This window comes from Pogoniulus pusillus, chromosome 23, assembly GCF_015220805.1.
Source record: "Pogoniulus pusillus isolate bPogPus1 chromosome 23, bPogPus1.pri, whole genome shotgun sequence".
In the NCBI taxonomy this organism is placed as follows: Eukaryota; Metazoa; Chordata; class Aves; order Piciformes; family Lybiidae; genus Pogoniulus; species Pogoniulus pusillus.
In genome coordinates this window covers 19,719,714-19,733,986 of record NC_087286.1, presented here as the reverse complement: position 1 = coordinate 19,733,986, position 14,273 = coordinate 19,719,714, and the positions used below count along the sequence as shown (strand labels likewise).

Genomic DNA, 14,273 nt, shown 5'->3' with positions numbered 1-14,273 from the left:
CGTCCCTGGGGGTCTTCAAGAAAAGACTGGATGAGGCACTCAGTGCCATGGTCTGGTTGACTGGCTAGGGCTGGGTGATAGGTTGGACTGGATGATCTTGGAGGTCTCTTCCAACCTGGTTGATTCTATGATTCTACAGCCGAGGGAGTTCTTGTCTGAAAGGGCAGAGCCCGAGTGTGGCTGGAGTTCCACACCAGGTCACCAAACAGGCCATAAAGAGAATTCAGTTAGTGTCTAATTACTGCATTCAGTTTTGTTCTGTTTTGAAAATAAAATACAGTCTGGCAACCATTGCCTTTAATGAAGCAATAAACTCTTTACAAGGAGAGAAGTCCTTCTGCTAAAGGGCTAGGCAAGCTCTGGCTCTTCCTCTGGTTTTTGGGTGATGCTGGCCTCGAATTACCTTTCTTTTCCTGTCTATAGACCTGTCATGATAATGCCTTTACTTCTTAAAGCAGTGTGAGATCTGCTAATGAGATATACCCTATACAAGCTCTATTAGTGTCCTTGCTTGGAGACTATACAACACACAGAGCTGCACCAATCTGACTTCAGAGCATGTAATGTAATTATTTGTGCTGTGTATAAATACAGGCAAGGCAGTGCTGTCTGTGCTGTGATAAAATGACATTATGCTGCTCTGACATTTACCACCAAAAAAACCCTCACCCAATCTCCTTTGTCTCTATTGCATTTGCTGTGTCTCACTGGTTTCTGCTCCAAAATGAAAGTAATGGATGAAGGAACAAGAAAAGCATTTTGATTTTATTTTCTTTTCAAAATGAGATCTTTGGTATTAATAGGAGCTTTTTTTTTTCTTCCCCTTGGAAGCCAGGCTGTATATCACTTGTTATACACTTGCTAAACTTCCCTGCTGTCATCTTCAAAGGAAAATATATTGGACAGAAAAGCCATGGGGTGAAGAAGATGATATTGTGGCTTTTTTTCTAGTGGCAGTATGGTTCAGAACTGGAGTTATTGTTAATCCTTTGTGGACATCACCAGCATTGATGAATGCAATTACTTTGTTTGCCAGCCCTTGACTAATTCCTGAGGCTTAGGCAAGTCAGGAGTGGAACTAATATGTTTTAACTTTGCACAAATAGGAAACAGAAATTGTCAATGGAATAGTTGGCACTACCAACCCTTGGTAATGACATTGTGCTTACATGTAGGTAAGAAATAAATACAGCAATCTGCCACTGAATATTAGATGATTGTAGCTGAAGGACACTTTCTGAGGTGGTGATGGGTTTCCAAAGCAGGCATGCAGCAGCTTAAATAAGGAGGCACCATCCCTGGAGGTCTTCAAGCAAAGCCTGGATGAGGCACTCAGTGCCATGGTCTGGTTGACTGGCTAGGGCTGGGGGATAGGTTGGCCTGGATGATCTTGGAGGTCTCTTCCAACCTGGTTGATTCTATGATTCTATGATTCTAAGGATGCTTCTGAAGCTGAAATCTTATTTTCTCTCTTTGCAGGGATCCCCAGAATTTATATCCTCCTGAGGTCAGCAATGCAAAGCTTCAGTATGCTGGTTGGGGTCCAAAAGGGCAACAGCTGGTAAGAGAAAGAAAAATAACTGTGCAAATGAATTTAGAGACATTGCTGCTGTTTTCTGGAAGAAAGAATAACTCTTTAGTAGCTGCTTTCATGAAACCTGTGTGGCAATGGGTTGCCCAGGGTGCTGGTTGAGGCCCCATCCCCTGGAGGTGTTTAAGGCCAGGCTGGCTAAGGCTGTGGGCAGCCTGATCTAGGGTAGGGTGTCCCTGCCCATGGCAGGGGGATTGGAACTAGATGGTCCCTGTGGTCCCTTCCAGCCCTGACTGATTCTGTGATTCTTTGTGGGGGTTGTTCTATCATGTAATTCATTTATAAAATTCACATCTATACATATCTGTGTTTTCTGCAAAGTAATTGTGCCTAAAAGTGCAGAGAAAGAAGAGATGATGGAAGCTATTCGAGAGGCTGCTTCTCCCAGTGTTGGACACAGAACAGATTAGACAACCATAGGATCATAGAATCAACCAGGTTGGAAGAGAGCTCCAAGCTCATCCAGCCCAACCTAGCACCCAGCCCTAGATAATCAACCAGACCATGGCACTAAGTGCCCCAGCCAGAATTGGCTTCAACACCTCCAGGCACAGAGACTCCACCACCCCCCTGGGCAGCCCATTCCAATGCCAATCACTCTCTCTGACAACAACTTCCTCCTAACATCCAGCCTAGACCTCCCCTGGCACAACTTGAGACTGTGTCCCCTTGTTCTGTTGCTGCTTGCCTGGCAGAAGAGCCCAACCCCAGCTGGCTCCAGCCTCCCTTCAGGGAGCTGCAGACAGCAGTATGCTTTAGTTAGCATGCCATTGCTTCAAGGCCATCTTCACACTTGCAAACTTGACCTTAGGGATATTTTAGTATTAGCAGCCCTGTTTGGATTAAACCTCTCTAGAACAGAGTTGCCCTGATTTGCCCTGTAGTTATTTGCAAGGCAGACAAAAGGAGAGTGTGCTGGAGAGTTTTCAGAGGTGGATTGTGACAAAACCCATGCTTATCAGAGATTTGTTGCATGGCATGCAGCCTCTGAGACTGCAACAGTCCTGTGTTTTGTCCCTCTGCCATCACTACCTTGGACTTGCTCATTGTTTGGAGCACAGATATCCTGGCCAGATCCTTTGGCTTCATTTCCTGGCATAAATTCAATATGAAGATTGTTCATATCCCAAATACTCTCTTTCTACTGTAACAAGAAAAGAAAAACTGGCAAATTCTTTTTTTGATATGGATTTTTTTTTACCTCAAGAAAGGTGCTTTAAAAGCTCATTATCTGAGAATATCTGGCAAATGTCTCCTGTCCCAAATCCTCTCTTGGGGATTTTCTTTTTGTCTGTGTCCTTAACTAGATTGTTTTCAAATGTTCTGATTTAAAAACAGCAATGGGAGCCTTTGTCACTGCCAGTCCACAAATGAGGTTGGAGGAGACATAGCAGACACAGCAACAGGGAAGTCTTTCTTCTGCTCCACTGGGAAAATCAGCTTTGAGATCCATCCAGCTCAAATCTGGTGCAAGTTGAAATGCAGCAACCTTTGCCTCTATGCAAAGTTACTTCTGATGAGTCACTTTTTTTATTGCACACACGTAGAAGATCCACTTTCATCCTCTGACATGTGCCACTTCAAATTCCTCAGTCTGCTACCAAACAGATTACTGCTGAGTGGTTTGTACTGATCCACATAGGTTGGGCTCTGATCATGACCAAATTCTTTCTGTTCTATGCATTGGTGAGGATCTCTGTGATGCCATCACTGGCTTCTGGCCAGCTGCTGATAATGTCATCAATTGATAACATAGAATCATAGAATCACAAAATCAGCCAGGTTGGAAGAGACCTCCAAGCTCATCCAGTCCAACCTAGCACCCAGCCCTGGCCAATCAACCAGACCATGGCACTAAGTGCCCCAGCCAGGCTTGGCTTCAACACCTCCAGGAATGGCAACTCCACCACCTCCCTGGGCAGCCCATTCCAATGCCAATCACTCTCTCTGCCAACAACTTCCTCCTCACATCCAGCCTAGACCTCCCCTGGCACAACTTGAGACTGTGTCTCCTTGTTCTGTTGCTGGTTGCCTGGGAGCAGAGCCCAACCCCACCTGGCTCCAGCCTCCCTTCAGGGAGTTGCAGCCAGCATATGAATATGACTCAGTAACCTGTTATGACTCCAGGTGCTGAAGGTACACAAGGTCACAGCATGGGGAATTCAGTTTTCCTTAAGTGTTTGTTAATAATGATTGTTGGGGAATGTCATTAATTATTTCAGCATTAAAGAACACATCTAGGCACTCCAGAATGCTTTTCTTCCCCTTAACTGTGTGTGCTGCAGTGTGGTGTACATTCTGTGTCCATTTTGATATGAGTATTTCCTCCTCTTTCCTTATGCTACCTTAGTAGAGAAGGTAAATGAGGCCAAAAATTGGTCACCCTGACTTGGCTATGAAAAGAAGTTAAATCTTCTTTCCAAGGTGGAAGTAAAATGCACCTCTTAAGCTTGGTAAAACTAATGAACATTGATCAGTAACCTGTTACAGGTCCAGGTGCTGAAGGCACACAAGTCCACAGCATTAAGAATACAAGAAGCCTGTGCAATGGAGAAAATCACTACCACAACTCAGTATCAGCTTTCTAAGAGATGTAGCTTTTGCTATAGGTTGACTGGCTCAGTTTCTTAGAGCTAAAGTTGGAAGAGATGGCAAACAGTGAACAAGCAGTCTGGTTTTGCTTTCTTTGCCATGCCCTAAGGGTAGTCTCTGATGTTGAGTGCAATCTGATTTGCTGGTTGATTCTGTGGTTCTCTTTGGGAGTGAGAATGAGCATACTGCACACTGATTGAATCATAGAATCATAGAATCAACCAGGTTGGAAGAGACCTCCAAGATCATCCAGTCCAACCTATCCCCCAGCCCTAGCCAATCAACCAGACCATGGCACTAATTGGAAGCTCCAAAGAGAAATGCTATTTATAAGAACATATATACAAAAGGCAACCAGGTAAAATGCCCCTGGGGTGGGCCTCTGTCCCTGTGGTTTTGTTTAAGAGGGACCTAGGATCCCTCAAACCACCAGAGGGGACAACATTGAGTCTAAATGCAGAGAAGAACTGAAGTGTGTTCAGACTTGGTAGTGTGAATGCTTGCTAAATGCAGGCTGGATTGTGTTGTAGGAGAAGGAAGAGCAAAATGTGGAGTGGGATGGAAAGGAGTAATGTGCTAGGAACTATGTGTCAGCTCCCCTGCTTTTAGGTGGTTATAAGGCCAAAGGTGTTAAAGACTTTGAGGGTGGTCCTCCAACTTCACTGAGGTACCTGAGCGTGTGCCAGCTCTGATGCTGCTGACAGCAGCACCCCTCTGGGCACCCCTGACTTCGTGCTGCACCTCCCAGGAGAGGTGGGAGGAAAGGCTGGGTTGGCTTTTCCATCACCTTGAAGTTTACCTGATTTTCAGGATATAAAAATCTTTCCCCTTGAAACCTCCTGGTTTGTTCTTCTTCAGCCACACAAAGGAGAGGCAGAGCAGGGAGAGTAAGAGGGTTTGATGCCAAAATTTCCTATTCCTTTTGTAGCTTCTGTTTGATCCTTCCTGGGGTAACTTTTGGGCACTGTGTCTGACCTCTTTCTCTCTCATGTGTCTAATCAGTCAGAAAAGAAACAAAGTCTGAAACAGAAGCAGCCTGAACGAGCTGCATCCTTTGTGATTAAAAATAAACAGTGGAACTTTCCCAGGAGCAGCTTTCTATTTATCTTGGTTTCTTTTGTTTTTACTCATTAAATTATATGCCAGTTTTTAGATGATGAACTCCTCAGAGCATGGTTCTTGACTTCTTGCTAGCCTGAGAATGCCACACATGCCAACAGAGCTGTTCTTCACAGAGAGAGTGATTGGCATTGGAATGGGCTGCCCAGGGAGGTGGTGGAGTCACTGTCCCTGGAGGCATTCAAGAAAAGCCTGGATGAGGCACTTAGTGCCATGGTCTGGTTGACTGGATAGGGCTGGGTGCTAGGTTGGTCTGGATGAGCTTGGAGATCTCTTCCAACCTGGTTGATTCTATGATCTGTGATCTATGATCTCATAAATAATGGCAGGTATTGGAGCTGAGGAAATCTATGTCAGAACATCCAAATGCAAAAAAAGCTTTCACTTCTGGGACCTCAGAAAATGGCTTCAGCATTTCTCACTTCTCAGCCACAGCCTTAGAATCATAGGATCAACCAGGTTGGAAGAGACCCCCAAGCTCATTCAGTCCATCCTCCTTGACTTGTTAAGACTTTATCATTTATGAGCATCATCTGGAGAACAGCCCTGTGAGGAGAGGCTGAGGGAGCTGGGGGTGTGCAGCTGGAGATGAGGAGGCTCAGGGCAGAGCTCATTGCTGTCTGCAGCTGCCTGAAGGGAGGCTGTAGCCAGGTGGGGTTGGTCTCTTCTGCCAGGCAAGCAGCAACAGAACAAGGGGACACAGTCTCAAGCTATGCCAGGGAAGGTCTAGGCTGGATGTGAGGAGGAAGTTCCTGGCAGAGGGAGTGATTGGCATTGGAATGGGCTGCCCAGGGAGGTGGTGGAGTTGCTGTGCCTGGAGGTGTTGAAGCCAAGCCTGGCTGGGGCACTTAGTGCCATGGTCTGGTTGATTGGCTAGGGCTCGGTGCTAGGTTGGACTGGATGATGTTGGAGGTCCCTTCCAACCTGCTTGATTCTATGATTCTTCCTGTTCTGTGTGTACAAATCTCTGTCCTTAGATTTCCTTTCCCTTTTTGCTGTTACCATTTGTGACTCAGCAGCTATCCATTGAGGAACTTTCAATTCTGCTCAAAAAACCCAGATTATATTGATTGATCTTATTGCCATATTTTACCAGTTTCACCACATTCCATCTTTCACAGTGAGGTTCTTACCACATGCAGAGGGCTCATGGGGGGTGATTGTTTTGCCCCAGTAGTATCTATGCAAGGATTAATTGTTACTATGAACCTGAAGTCAGTTTTCATAAAACTTATGTGTCTGCCAGGCTTGGACCCCTCTACTTATCCAGAAAAAAGTGCAATGTGATTTTCTTTGCTGGTTGCTTGGCATTGTGGATGAAGTCAAGGAGTGCTCCAAAGAGACTCACTGGTGCTGACTGTAGCAGAAGTACTTAAGGAATCAAAACAATCTGAAGTTTTCAGGAAGCATTCATCTGAGTTATCCCCAGATGAGCTCGTCCAGGTTCAAAATGCTTCCTTCAAGGACAAGCTAGTTATATAGATGGGTACTGCTGGCAAAAGGAAGGGGCAAGCAGTTGGATTGCTCTAATCATGTGCAGTGAATAGTTGCCTGCATTAAGACCAGAAGAGTGCAGTTCACAGGAGTTGTTAAGCTCTGATTTCAAAAGCAGAACTTCTGCTGTGCTGTTATTTTCTTCTCCTTCCCTTCCTTTCCCCTTTCCTTTCCCCTTCCCTTCCCTTCCCTTCCCTTCCCATTCCCCTTTCCTTTCCCCTTCTCTTTCCTTTCCTTTCCTTTCCTTTCCTTTCCTTTCCTTTCCTTTCCTTTCCTTTCCTTTCCTTTCCTTTCCTTTCCTTTCCTTTCCTTTCCTTTCCTTTCCTTTCCTTTCCTTTCCTTTCCTTTCCTTTCCTTTCCTTTCCTTTCCTTTCCTTTCCTTTCCTTTCCCCTTCCCTTTCCTTTCCTTTCCCCTTCCCTTTCCTTTCCTTTCCCCTTCCCTTTCCTTTCCTTTCCCCTTCCCTTTCCTTTCCTTTCCCCTTCCCTTTCCTTTCCTTTCCCCTTCCCTTTCCTTTCCTTTCCCCTTCCCTTTCCTTTCCTTTCCCCTTCCCTTTCCTTTCCTTTCCCCTTCCCTTTCCTTTCCTTTCCCCTTCCCTTTCCTTTCCTTTCCCCTTCCCTTTCCTTTCCTTTCCCCTTCCCTTTCCTTTCCTTTCCCCTTCCCTTTCCTTTCCTTTCCCCTTCCCTTTCCTTTCCTTTCCCCTTCCCTTTCCTTTCCTTTCCTTTCCTTTCCCCTTCCCTTTCCTTTCCTTTCCCCTTCCCTTTCTCCTTCCCTTTCTCCTTTCCTTTTCCCTTCCCCCTTCCCTTTCCCCTTTCTTTTCCCCTTCCCTTCCCCCTTTCCTTTCCTCTTTCTTGGTTAATAAGAATCTGTAACAGCCCTGGCAGATACTAACGGTCCTGGACACATCTGATGCTGTTGAAACAGTTCTGCACGAATTTAGAGGCAGAAGTTACAATTAAAATCTAGCTCATAGCCCATAATATTTATTCTACAGCAAAGAGGACTACTATTGCAAGGTTCTTCTGGGCAGTCTTTTGCTATTTCCGCTGTCTCTTTAAAGTCTCAAAAACAGATAGGAAGAGGATTATAGTTGCTGGGAGTTTTGTGTGCCCTTGCAGTTACTGCAACTGCACAGAACAGTCAGAGTTGGTTTCTCCTATGTTCTTAGTCAATAAACTTCTCACAGTGCCAACACTTCTGGAGCAGGAATCACCTTTCATTCTTGCAGGTTGTGCAGCAATTAAGTGTGTAATTGGTTCTAAAGCAATACAAGTTATGTTTCACAGCAGTTGCAGGAGTTGCATTGAGAGATCTCTTCTTTGGTGAGATGTGAATGCAAGGGGTAAGCAAAGGAGCAAATTTTTCAGCCCCTACCATGATAGGAGTTTGCAGATGCCCTCAAAGTCAGTGCTAATGCTGGCCAACAAGTTACTGTCAAGAACATATTACTGAGTTAAAAGTGCGATATAATGGAGAGAAATAGTAGGTTTCTTTCTTATGTGAATCAATTCAATGATAGATTCTGCTGCTCAGTGCCAAAGCCTTTCCATCTCATTTGTTGTTACCTTTTGGTTCATCACTGTAGCACAATGAAGATGTGCCAGCTAGGATGTCTAGTTGGAAAAAAAGCTGGTTAGGTGATGACACCTGGAACTAAACTGGAGTGACTCTTCTAATTAGCAAGTTTTGTCTTGCCTGAATTTATGCTTGTCATGCCAGCTTAGTTCCAGGCAGAAGGGCTGCACAGATACTGAGTAAGGGCCATTTTCACAGGAGGCACTGCCTCATCCTCTGCTGTCCCTAAGCCAACAGGGCTTTTGAACTGCTCTGTGTATAATTGCTGTAGCTCTATTTGTCCACACCACTGTTTCATAGATTTTAACATTGTTATTTTCAAGCTACTCTTCTCTCACCTTTTCTTTTTGCAATGATGCTGGAATCAATATTTAGCTGTGCTGTGCTGCGTGCAGTTATTCTGACTTGGTTATCTTGCTAGTTGCAAGGAGTCACACACACACACCCCTGTCCCCTTTTCCCTGCTTTCTAATGTCTACATGAGCCCTCTTTAAGCACAGTGAGGGGTATTCAGACAGGTTGTTTCATGGTCTCTGCATGCCAGGAAGACCAATAATCTCAGCATAATGATGTGAAGTCACCCCTCTGTCTGCTTCACCATGATCTATTTAGGGAGACCCAGTAAGATATATTAGGTGTACACTGAATGCCTGGGTAGGTTGCTCTGGGCAGGGGTTCCTCTTCCACTCTGTTCCCATTTTATTCTAATAATTCCCCTGGGAAAGTATTGTGTGGTTTTTTTGGTGCTGGTGGTGGAATGTTTTTTGGTTTGGTTTGGTTTGGTTTCTTTCCCCTTTAATGTTCTGCTTCTTTGGATACAGTGACAAAAGCATGGTCTTTTTATTTTGTGCATCCTTTGGCACCAATGGACTTGGTATCTTCATAGAATCATAGAATCAAGCAGGTTGGAAGAGACCTCCAAGCTCATCCAGCACAACCTAGCACCCAGCTCTATCCAGTCAACCAGACCATGGCACTAAGTGCCTCAGCCAGGCCTTGCTTCAACACCTCCAGGGATGGTGACTCCACCACCTCCCTGGGCAGCCCATTCCAATGCCAATCACTCTCTCTGTGAAGAACTTCCTCCTTACATCCAGCCTATACTTACCCTGGCACAACTTGAGACTGTGTCCTCCTGCTCTGTTGCTGCTTGCCTGGCAGAAGAGCCCAACCCCTACCTGGCTACAGCCTCCCTTCAGGGAGTTGTAGGCAGCAAATGTTTGATGTTCCTTTAGTTTCAGTTTGTGTGTTATGGATATTGAACATGTATCTTAAGTGCACTTTTCATCTGAGAGATCTAACAGTAAAAGTATCATCTTTAGATCTGTGCATAAGGGTTTCTGGCATCTGATGGAGCAAAGCTGAAGGTGGGGAGGTTCAGACTGGATGTGAGGAGGAAGTTGTTCAGCATGAAGAGTGGTGAGAGGCTGGAATGGGTTGCCCAGGGAGATGGTTGAGGCTCCATCCCTGGAAGTGTTTAAGGCCAGGCTGGCTGAGGCTGTGTGCAGCCTGCTCTAGGGTAGGGTGTCCCTGGCCATGGCAGGGGGTTGGAACTGGCTGCTCCTTGTGGTCCCTTCCAACCCTGACTGATGGTAGGATTCCATGATCTTACAAAGCCACAGTTGGTAGATGATGTCCATTGAAATAAGTACTGATGGGAAGTGTTGCTCTTGGGAAGCTGCTGTTTCATGCCATGGAAATAGTTACCTTTTGCTGTAGGTAGCAGCAGTCCTTGGTGAGAGTAAAATTAAGTGACAGCTGTTGGGACAGACAAGCAGGACTAAGCAGTGCCATTGGCAGAACAGTGCAGTTGCTCACTTTCATTTGTGGTGGTGGTGTCTCCTTCCCCACAAACTGCCAGTCATCAGAGCCATGGGAAAGCTTCAGGAGCAAGACTGTTAGCTCTGCTCCCCAGCTGCTGGGATAGATGTTGATCATTCCTATAGTTAAACACTGAATTAGAAAGGAATATTACACTGACCAGCTCAATGCCCAGGGTCAAATGCATACCTGGAGGGGTCCTAAATCCCAGGTGCCAGTTGCTGACCTGCAACTTCTCTGCTCTCCTTAGCCACATATAAATTCTACACCACAATAAAATATTTAAAAGGAAACACTATAGCATCTCACATTAAATAAGCTAATTCACAGTGGTGTCCTACATAACTCTCAGTGATGTTGGGTTACAGAATACAAAATAATCCATCAAGCAGAACTTAAAAGCAGAATTAGACTTCTGTTCTAAATGGTACATTTACTGATACCCTCTTTAATATACCAAGGCAGTTATAAATTAAAATAACCCCATTAGAATCCAGGGCAAGGAAATCCAAGTAGACATGGTTCTCTTTTTGTGGAGGTGAAATAAACCCTCTGTACTTCACTGAAGGACAGAAAATAGGGCAGCATTTATTTTTGTCCTTGAAACACTTATTTTTAAGTCTCCAGAGCCATGCTGATTGCTTATTTGCCTGGACTCTAGTAGACTCTAGGTATGATTAGAATCTGCACATGTTGTGGACTTGCCTACTCACAGAATGCAAATGGAAATCCACAGTATTTGTAAAGATTCAATGTCAAAAGTGTAGAGAAGCTCACAGGAACCTGAGAAGAATATTAAGGCCCTTAAGGCTTTAAGGTGGGAGAGACAAAGCATCACAGAATCAACCAGGTGGAATGTGGTGAAACTGGTAAAATATTGCAATAAGATCAATCAACATGATCTGGGGTTTTTGAGCAGAATTGAAAGTTCCTCAATGGATAGCTGTTGAGTCACAAATGGCAACAGCAAAAAGAGAAAGGAAAGCTAAGGGCTGAGATTTGTATACACAGAACAGGGAGAATCATAGAATCATAGAATCAAGCAGGTTGGAAGAGAACTCCAACATCATCCAGTCCCATCTAGCACCCAGCCCCAGACAATCAACCAGACCATGGCACTAAGTGCCCCAGCCAGGCTTTTCTTGAGCACCTCCAGGCACAGCAACTCCACCACCTCCCTGGGCAGCCCATTCCAATGCCAATCACTCTCTCTGCCAACAACTTCCTCCTCACATCCAGCCTAGACCTCCCCTGGCACAACTTGAGACTGTGTCCCAATCACTCTCTCTGTCCTCTGTGCCGAATTTAAAAGGAACAAAGTTTGGGATCTGGTCTGCAGATCATAGAATCCAGTCATTACTCTTACAGTGTGTTTTATGGGACTTCATCTCACATATTGATTTTGTGAGTTTTGGGTTGTCACCACAGACCTTCTGCCTTCCTGCAGAATCATTTTTAAACTGGCAGAGTCCTCACTTTGGTCTAAATGTCACCACTGCCCACCTCTGGGCATGGTAAAGTTGAATTAAAGTAAGCTTTATCTGTTTGTTGCATACCTTCAGCAACTGCTGTGTCTTCTAAACCCTTGGCTTGCTAAAGAGTTATCTTCTTCCTTTAAATTAAAGCAAAGATAAACCTCGGTATGAAAACCTGAAACTGGAGCCTTTTCTGTCAATAATTTATCAAGATGTCATTCTCTGCAGTGTTTTGACCTTGTGGACAAGTTCCATTGGTTCATCACTGGATTTAATAATGACATTTTGGTTTAGTAAAGAAAAAAAAGGTTGATTTAAAAACTCTTTATCTCACCCCTCCATCCTGATTGTTACTTGTCTCGTTCCTAAATTGTGAGCATGAAGCATTTGATGGAGAGAATGAAAATACAGCTACCTGATGGGAGGCTGTAGCCAGGTGGGGTTGGGCTCTGCTGCCAGGCAGCCAGCAACAGAAGAAGGGGACACAGTCTCAAGTTGTGCTGGGGGAGGTCTAGGCTGGATGTTAGGAGGAAGTTGTTGGCAGAGAGAGTGATTGGCATTGGAATGGGCTGCCCAGGGAGGTGGTGGAGTTGCTGTCCCTGGAGGTGTTGAAGCCAAGCCTGGCTGAGGCACTTAGTGCCATGGTCTGGTTGATTGGCTAGGGCTGGGTGCTAGGTTGGACTGGCTGATCCTGGAGGTCTCTTCCAACCTGCTTGATTCTATGATTCTACTTTGAGTTTTTTGCCTTATGCCTTTTTTCCCCACCTGCTATCAGACTACATTTAAATGGCAACAATAAAAATCTAATTAAAATACCAGCTCTTGTTATGTAAGCTCACTGGTGAGGAGCAATATGTGGCTTTATTACCTTGTTTGAAGAACTGATAAGAGTTGGTGTAATCATGTCATAGGCAATAAGAACAACACTCACGAGAGAACGCATTAATGGAAGCTATTTGAACATCAAAGTTTGCATTTTATGAGGTTCAGAAGAAGAAATTGTCAGAGTAGTCATTAAATAATGCACAGTCAATCAGCAACAAGCTTTAGAGCTGGTGCTGGGTTGATCCCACATTATTCTGCTGCAGTTGATGTAAGAATGGTAACAGGAACATGCCAAGACCTTTGTGGTGCAATGCTCATCAGATTCCCTTGATATCCCAGAGGGAAAGCACAATTATCATTGTCTGCTTCCAGATGCTGAGGGGACAAGGATGGGCATGCAAATTCTGTGTAGTAAGGACAAGTTTTACCTTGGATAAAAGCCTGGGGGAATCTTTCTCACTGCAGTGTTTCATTTTCACAGCCCACAGCTCCCACTTTGCAGCTCGCAGTGGAAAAACAGACAGGCTTTAGAGGGGTTCTCAGATAAAGACAGGAAGATCACTCAGCAATTACCATCGTGAGCAAACAGATTCTGCTTGGGGAAATTAGGTTCATTTATTGCCAATTAATTGTAACAGAGTGGGAGAGTGAGAAACAAAACCAAACTAAACCAAACACACCTTCCATTCTCCTCACCCCTCCCTTCTTCTCAGCCTCTTCACTCCTGATATCTCTCTGCCCTCCCTCTGAGCAGCTCAGGGGATGGGGAGTGGGGTGTGATCCATTCATTAGGCTTCATCTCTGCATTCTTTCCACCTCCTGCTCTTTGTCTGCTCCAACATGGGGTCCTACCTGCAGGAGACAGTCCTGCAGGACATTCAGGACCTTCTCATCCAGGTTGGATGAGGCCTTGAGCAACCCATTCCAGTAGGAAGTGTCCCTTCCAGAGCCAGACTTCACGGATGTTCTTGCTGACCAGATTTTCCATGCTAACCGATCAACCTTTTCACATCAACACTACTAGTTAAATCCTGAGAGCTAACCTTGCAACTCAAGCCTGCCTTCTCCTGTGCAGGAAACAGTCATGCTTCTACAATGTGCTAATCATTTAAAAGAATGAGCATCCAGGCATTAACTTTGTGCTGGGAGATGCTAAACGTGAGTGATAGCTCTCATTTAGTTGACAGGCTATACATGCTAGAAATGATAGGCTAAAGAGAACATAAACTTAGAATGGCACTCTACAGCTGAAAATAAATAGGAGCAGTAAAAAATGCAGATTAATGCATATGAATTTGTTTTTTTCTTACTCTGTGAAGAAATAGGAACTTCACTCACCTCTCTGGCTGGAAAGAAGATGGGTTGAACAACTGTAAAAGCAGGTGTGGTAATCACCTGCTCAAAATACATGGTCAATGTGACTTTTGCAGTGGTTTTAAGGAGATTGTTTTAATTAGATTACTGAAAGGGTCTATAAATGAGTCCATTTAAATGTATCGACATCTTCATTTACCTAGACCTGAGCAATGCCTTTGACACTGTCCCGCACCACATCCTGGTCCCCAAGCTGATGCCACATGGGTTTGATGGGTGGAGCACTGGATTGATAAAGAACTGGCTTGATGGCTGCACCCAAAGAGTGGCTGTCAATGGCTCCAGGGCCAAGTGGAGGCCAGTGACAAGTGGAGTCCCTCAGGGATCCGTTCTGGGTCCAGTCTTGTTCAACATCTTTGTGGGTGCCATGGACAGAGGCACTGAGCGCAGCCTCAGCAAGTTTGCTGAT

General features: G+C 44.9%; 1 protein-coding gene across 6 annotated transcripts in view; it reads left to right on the top strand.

Moving 5' to 3' along the window:
- The window catches only part of DPP6 (dipeptidyl peptidase like 6), a 547,256-nt gene that overhangs the window by 425,650 nt on the left and 107,333 nt on the right, over window positions 1–14,273 (top strand). For all 6 annotated transcript variants that reach the window (XM_064162829.1, XM_064162831.1, XM_064162828.1 and 3 more), the window contains one exon: window positions 1,480–1,561. In XM_064162829.1, coding sequence (XP_064018899.1) covers window positions 1,480–1,561 — 82 coding nt within the window. The remainder of the gene's footprint in view (window positions 1–1,479; window positions 1,562–14,273) is intronic.